Here is a 6,067-nt window from a genome sequence, read left to right as displayed (position 1 = left end):
CCGATGGTGTCAAAGCTTTGTAATGCAGTATTTAACATTTTCTTGGTCTGGGAAACTGACCCTTCTGTTTGTTGAGTCGATCCTTCCGGAGAAGCGTCTTCACCTTGAAGTTTATGAGCAGGCTTCGACGGACAAGTCAAAACAACAGTGCAGTCTGCGCTGAGGATTATCCAGGTTCCCAGCTCTGACCTGCAGGTCTCTGTGTTTTCTGGTGTTTTATTAGGCCACTGGTTAGATGAGAGGTCGACTTGCTCTCCGCTGGCACTCAAAGCTCAGAGGAACCCCCCACTTCAGGCACAACCCATCAACGCTTAACACATCTGCTGGCGCTACTGAGATAAGGACAGTCACGATGAGAAAGAAGAGAACAATCAGATTTTAAGGACCTAAGTAGGAGAGGACTAATTCCAATTTTGAAGTGACCAGATGTGTGTGTGTGAGTCTGCAGGTGAGATAGAAAACCACCAACAGATAACACATTAGATGACATCACTGCACCTCAGAGTATCACCATCCAGAGCCACTTTGGTTCACACATTTATTTTTCAAAATAAGTGTAAATGTTACAGTTCATCATCTAGGAAACATATTTACAGGGTCTGCAACAGTGAAATAAATAAGGTTGAATCGAATATAGCAGATACAAATGGTAAATGGTCTACAATGTACAGCAGCTTTAGCTACCAAAAGATCATTTTTCAAAAAGACAAAAAAAAATTCTCAAACTATAGTTTAGTATTAATAAATAAAGCTATGTGAAAAAATAAATAAGGTATCTTCTGTCCTACTAATTTAAACTACTTTTTTTTACTTTTTTTTTTTTACACATAGGAGAACAAAGAATTGCGTAAGCTTTTACAGTCACCTCTTCATCTTAAAGCACATGGTCATGATCCAAACAGATACATCTACTGGTACTAAGAAAACACTTCAGTATTAATTGGTCTCAGACCAATTTTGGCATCAGAATGTTCTTTGTTTTGAGAAATTGGCAATGGGTTGAGAACTCTTGATCCAAACGTTTCTACGAAACCTCGGCTGGTTTCACAACGCTTCTCGGAGCCCAGCCTCCACCGTGCTGATCAGACCGGTGCGGAGCCTCTCGCTGCAGCAGCGCGTTCACTCGAGTGGTTTACGTGGTGTGCTTAATAGGCCTATCAAATCCCTGATTAGGGCCTTTATCCCTCCAAGAATCCTCCAGTGGGCTTTCTTTAAAAAACACTGGCTCCAGAGAAAAAGTGCTACGTCTCTTGAACATGCTCCTAACATTGTAATGTGTACCATTTTGTACAGTTACAAACAGTAAAACTCTCATGTCCCCACATCCTATAATTCACTAGTATAATGAAGAGCTGATAGGAACCATTAGTGACGCTGTCCAACCTAATCTGTCCATCTTAATAATGGGTGAATAAATTACTTATTTTTCAATATGGGCTAACACAGTTATTAAATGAAAAGATATGAAAGGAAATGTATTAAGGCCATAGAATTAAGGCGTATTATGAACCATCAGTAACATTCCGTGTGAACGCTAGCTCCACACACAGACACACAGAGCTGTGAATGAGGCGATGAAGTGAGGCATGCTATCAAAGCCATTCCTCTCAGGTCTCCTCTGCAGTCAATAAAACTGACATTCCTCCTGGACCAGCATCACTCGTCTTCATCTCCAACCCTGCTGCGATTCTTGACTTGATGAAATACGACTGAGGGAGGAGCCGAGTGAGATACCGTGTGAAGACTGTTGGCTTATCGCGTCGCGGACCAGATAAGAGGGCAAACTCACGTGTTTATCTTTTCTCGCACAGCTGCGGTACGTGGTCGGGGGTTTTCTGAATGGAATGACTCGGGTCATTTAAAGGTAGAAACAAGAAGCTGTTGCATGGGATGAGGTGAAGGAATGTTTAAATGGGCATTTTTTTTTAAATGATTCTATCTGGCCCCCATGGAGACATCCATGATACAAACGAAAGGCGGCCAGGAACAACATTTCAACTAGTACAAATACTGTAGAAATATACAAAAACTAAAGATGGAAACCACACATTCTACAGCAGGGGTTTGGATCTGCGGGTCTATATATTCGGTATAAAGCCTGTTGACTCGATTTGGCTGCTGGACTCATTTCGATCCAGGTGGATTATCAGTTCCTTTGGCCTCCCTGCTGATGCTACTGATTCCATCAGTGAAACACTGCAGCACTCAGGTGGGCAGTCTCCTCTCTCCTGTCCCCTTCACACTACAGCTCAAACCCCTGTTTGTCCTAAAGCTTTTAACGCTCCGCTCACTGCCTCCACGTTCGAGTTTCCAAGGAGGCAACAAAAAGCAAAAAAAAAAAAAATTACAATTCACAGTCAAAGTCTGATTCTGACAGAGGAGTCTCGCTGGCTGCCTCTTCCTCTCTTTTAAAGCGGAGTGCGGAGTGGCCGTGTCCTTTTACATGTCCACCCCGTCCGTCCGGCTGCCAGCGTCTCGCTCCGCCAAACACAGAAGAATACGTACATGCGATAAAAAGAGGCCGAGGTGACTGGCTGTGTCTCTCGTGGAGCACCCTCGGTTTTGCTGTCACACAGAGAAAAGGGTGGGAACATGGTGGCGGCCCGAGGATACAGCAGTAAGAGAGAGGAGGAGGTGTTGGACAGCTCTGATCTGCAGAGTCTTGAGTGGTGGATGTGTGGCTCCGTGCTTTAACGCGACGTCCAGTCTTTGCCCATGCTCAGCTTGGCCCTGGGGATGGTCATCTTGTCCGCGCAGGGGGAGCCCATGTCCGGAGAGAAGTGGATGAGGCCGCAGTCGTTCTTCACGTTCTGAAATTTGTTCTCCTTGGAGGGCTCCATGTAGACCACGGAGTTCTTGTTGACGTGCTTCTTTAGGCTCACCGTCTGAGGAGAAGGAAATCACATTAGTTTTAATTTTAGCAGCAGAGCATGGGGGGGATATAAGCTTGATAATTTATATTAAAAACTGCTTTTGTGAAAATACACAAATATATATATATTAAAGACAAAATTCTGACATTGCTAGAATGAAGTCATATTGCAAGACCAAAGCCCTAAAATTGTGGGAATAAAGTTATAATTACACAAGAAAATGGAAAAAAGGAAATGTGCAGCAAGTAGAACATGCGCTTGTCTAAGTTCCACTCCTGAATCCAAAATCTTGATCCAATCTGATTATTTCTTGAGAAACTGAGAAACCCCTTTGAATACTAGCACATGTAACCAATAATAACCTCAGAGTCGACCGCTACCAAGCATTTCCTCCCTCACAAAAGAGGCGGTCTGTGGTTGTTTCTTGGAAATAGCCGGGCTCTTTCACAATCTCTTCAAAGTGCCGATACTTATGATAGTGGCGTCCTGATGTGACAAAGTATGACGTGTTTTGTTATTTGAGAAACTCACACTAAAGTATAAATTAACAAGATGCTTTACATTCCTCAGTTTGACAAAGACGAAATACCGATCTTCTGATACAGCCATAAAAAATGACACACAACCCAAAATGATGACTTTACTCTTGCAATATAACGACTTCATATTTTGTAATATTACGACTTTATTCTCAGCATTACATTCTTTACCCTTGAACTGGCCCCAATACTCTGTTGTAACAATATGACTTCTGAAAACAGTCCCTTATAATTCTTTCTCTGAAACCTCAATCTCATTTCAGGGGGGGGGGGGGGCTACAGATTTGATGACCATGTTCCAGCTGCATGTGCGGGTTAAAGGACAAGCACCTTCATCCTGACATCATGGCAGGTTTAAAACTCCCCTTGACCCCTCCACATATCAACTCTGCTGTTTATGTGAAGGCAGCCGCTTCATTTAGCACCTTTTTAATCCACGGCTTCAACATGAAAGACCTGATTTATGAAGATGGCCAGATAGCGAGGGGTTACCTTCTTTGGTGCGCTGTAGCAGGACATCTGCACCCACTTCTTCTTCTTGTTGATGAGTAACGCCACGATGATGAAGATGATGATGGCCAGGAGGAGCCCCGCCAAGATCCAGGCCGCTGATTGGTAGATCAGGGCCATCTCTGTTTGGCTGGGGTAGTTCTCACCCAATCCTGGCTCATCTGTGGGACACAGACGACGCTGATTAGATTTCCATCCCGGCACGGGGAGCTTGTCTCCCGTCTAATACTGTCATTGTTGTACTATGTGCATTTACTACATTCAAAAGGGTCTTTGCTTTGGCATTTGGCAAATATCCCCGCTCGGTGCTCATTGCTGAAAAATGAACGCTGGAGGTCTCTCGAGAGATCATTTTAGGTCAGTGTTCATTTGTCCTAATTGTTTTAGCTAGTTTACATTTCACTACACCCTCCACTGGTGTAAACACTCCCAGGGATTGGCAGGAGCTGTGGAGCAGTGATGCCAAATAAACACGAGGGAGTAATGGAGGCATGTGATTCAATGAGCAGGTACCTGTTTGGGCGATGATGGCCGGTGACACAGCTGCAGTGGTGATCCACACCGTGCTCCCCGCTGTCGTGACCGTCTTCTTGCGCACGCTGGTGGAAACCATCACCGGCACTGATGTTGTGATTTCTGCGCGGACAGGATTGAGACCAGTTACCAATATGACTGGTGTGTAAACATCCAACTGGGAGCGAGTGTGTGAACTCCCTGGTGTCTGCTCGATAAGCCGTGTTTATAGGAACTGTCCTAACTTCCACTGCAGCACTCTGTACGAGGCGTTGCGTTTAACTAAAGCTGTGTTTTCCACCGGTCGAATAGGAAAAACAAAAGAGCCGGTGAAACGGCTTCATATCAGGGTGAACAATGGGAGCCTATGCCGAGGTTTTCCTCTATAGGAAAAGCTGACATGGAGCTTTGACTTCCTGCGCCGCCACAGAGCGAGAGCGTCGCGGGCCGCTTCAGTCGGGGACAGGAAACACGTGTGAATGTGCGGATGCCCGAGGAATGTTTTTGCTCCGAGCGTACCGTGTGTGTGTGTGTGTGTGTGTCACGTGGAATGTTATTCCGAATGATTGTGTTTGCCCGTGTAGCGCCAGAGTGGCGAGGACTAATGAACAAACATACACACACATTCAGTCTGGAAACCGTCGTTTTCTCAGTGACGTGCGGCATTATGAATTATAACCTTCCCAACAACAGGCTGTGCCTTGTTCCAGTGGCACCACTTGTTCTGTGAATAATGGTAGTTCTACACAAGTTTGACAGCTCATTCTCGGCATGTGGAAGCTTTACATGACCTACACCTTAAACTAGAAAACTCGCCTTTTCGTTTATTTTTAGTGAAACAAAAATACTCTGAAGTCCGGAGACAACTTTGGCACAGGGCGACACCGAAGGACTCACCGAGACAGTGTGGGCAGCACTGGCCCTTGCGTAAGACGGGCACCCTGCAGTTGGCAGCGGGACAGCGCTGAGAGAAACACTGAATGGTGCCGTTGTTGCAGGTGCAGCTGCTGCAGGCGTTTGCCTTCCAGGAGTCTCCGGCCAGCAGCACGTCCCCGTCGCTGGTTATGCAGTACTCCTGCTGGCTGTTGTTCACCGGCAGCAAGGGGCTCAACGTCTCCTCTGTGGTCACACGCAGGTATAAATAGAGTCAATCATAAAAGTGCACAAGTGTTAAAAGTTAAGACATGGAACTAACAGGGCTTGGTAATGTAAGGTTTGAGCCACAGTTCAACCTCTTATTTGTTTTTGCTCAATATCTCAACTCCCATTGGCACATTAAGATCCTTGCTGAACCCGGGTATTTCCAAATCAGAAATATTGCTTAAGTCAAACCGATAGAGCAACTCATCCACACCCTCATCTCCTCCAGCCTGGACTGAGGCCAATCTTCTTACAAACACTCGACCACGAGAACACATCACTCCAGTCCGGGCCGAACTTCACCGGCTCCACTTCCACTTGGTTGGTTAGAGACCGTATTGATCTTTTGTATGGCCCCGCTTCATACTGCTGATCTTTTAATCAAACGCTGTTTAAAGTCCGACGATAAAGGTTTAAAGAGGATCATGCTTTTAGATTAGGGTTAGGGTTTACAAACAAACGCTCCCTCAACATCTGATCAGTACAATCAGT

At 45.4% G+C, this 6,067-nt stretch overlaps 1 protein-coding gene across 1 annotated transcript in view; it reads right to left on the bottom strand.

The window, feature by feature from the left end:
- Positions 1 to 524: 524 nt before the first annotated feature.
- crim1 (cysteine rich transmembrane BMP regulator 1 (chordin-like)) overlaps positions 525 to 6,067 on the bottom strand; it is a 36,148-nt gene continuing 30,605 nt past the window's right edge. The window contains exons 12-15 of the mRNA XM_062397703.1: positions 5,333 to 5,554; positions 4,436 to 4,558; positions 3,905 to 4,083; positions 525 to 2,885 (exon numbers count right to left, since the gene is read on the bottom strand). Coding sequence (XP_062253687.1) covers positions 2,691 to 2,885; positions 3,905 to 4,083; positions 4,436 to 4,558; positions 5,333 to 5,554 — 719 coding nt within the window. The 3' untranslated portion in view covers positions 525 to 2,690. The remainder of the gene's footprint in view (positions 2,886 to 3,904; positions 4,084 to 4,435; positions 4,559 to 5,332; positions 5,555 to 6,067) is intronic.

Source organism: Platichthys flesus, chromosome 10 (genome assembly GCF_949316205.1).
Source record: "Platichthys flesus chromosome 10, fPlaFle2.1, whole genome shotgun sequence".
Lineage (NCBI taxonomy): Eukaryota > Metazoa > Chordata > Actinopteri > Pleuronectiformes > Pleuronectidae > Platichthys > Platichthys flesus.
Note: the sequence above shows the minus strand (reverse complement) of the source record. Positions and strands in the feature narration are given on the sequence as shown.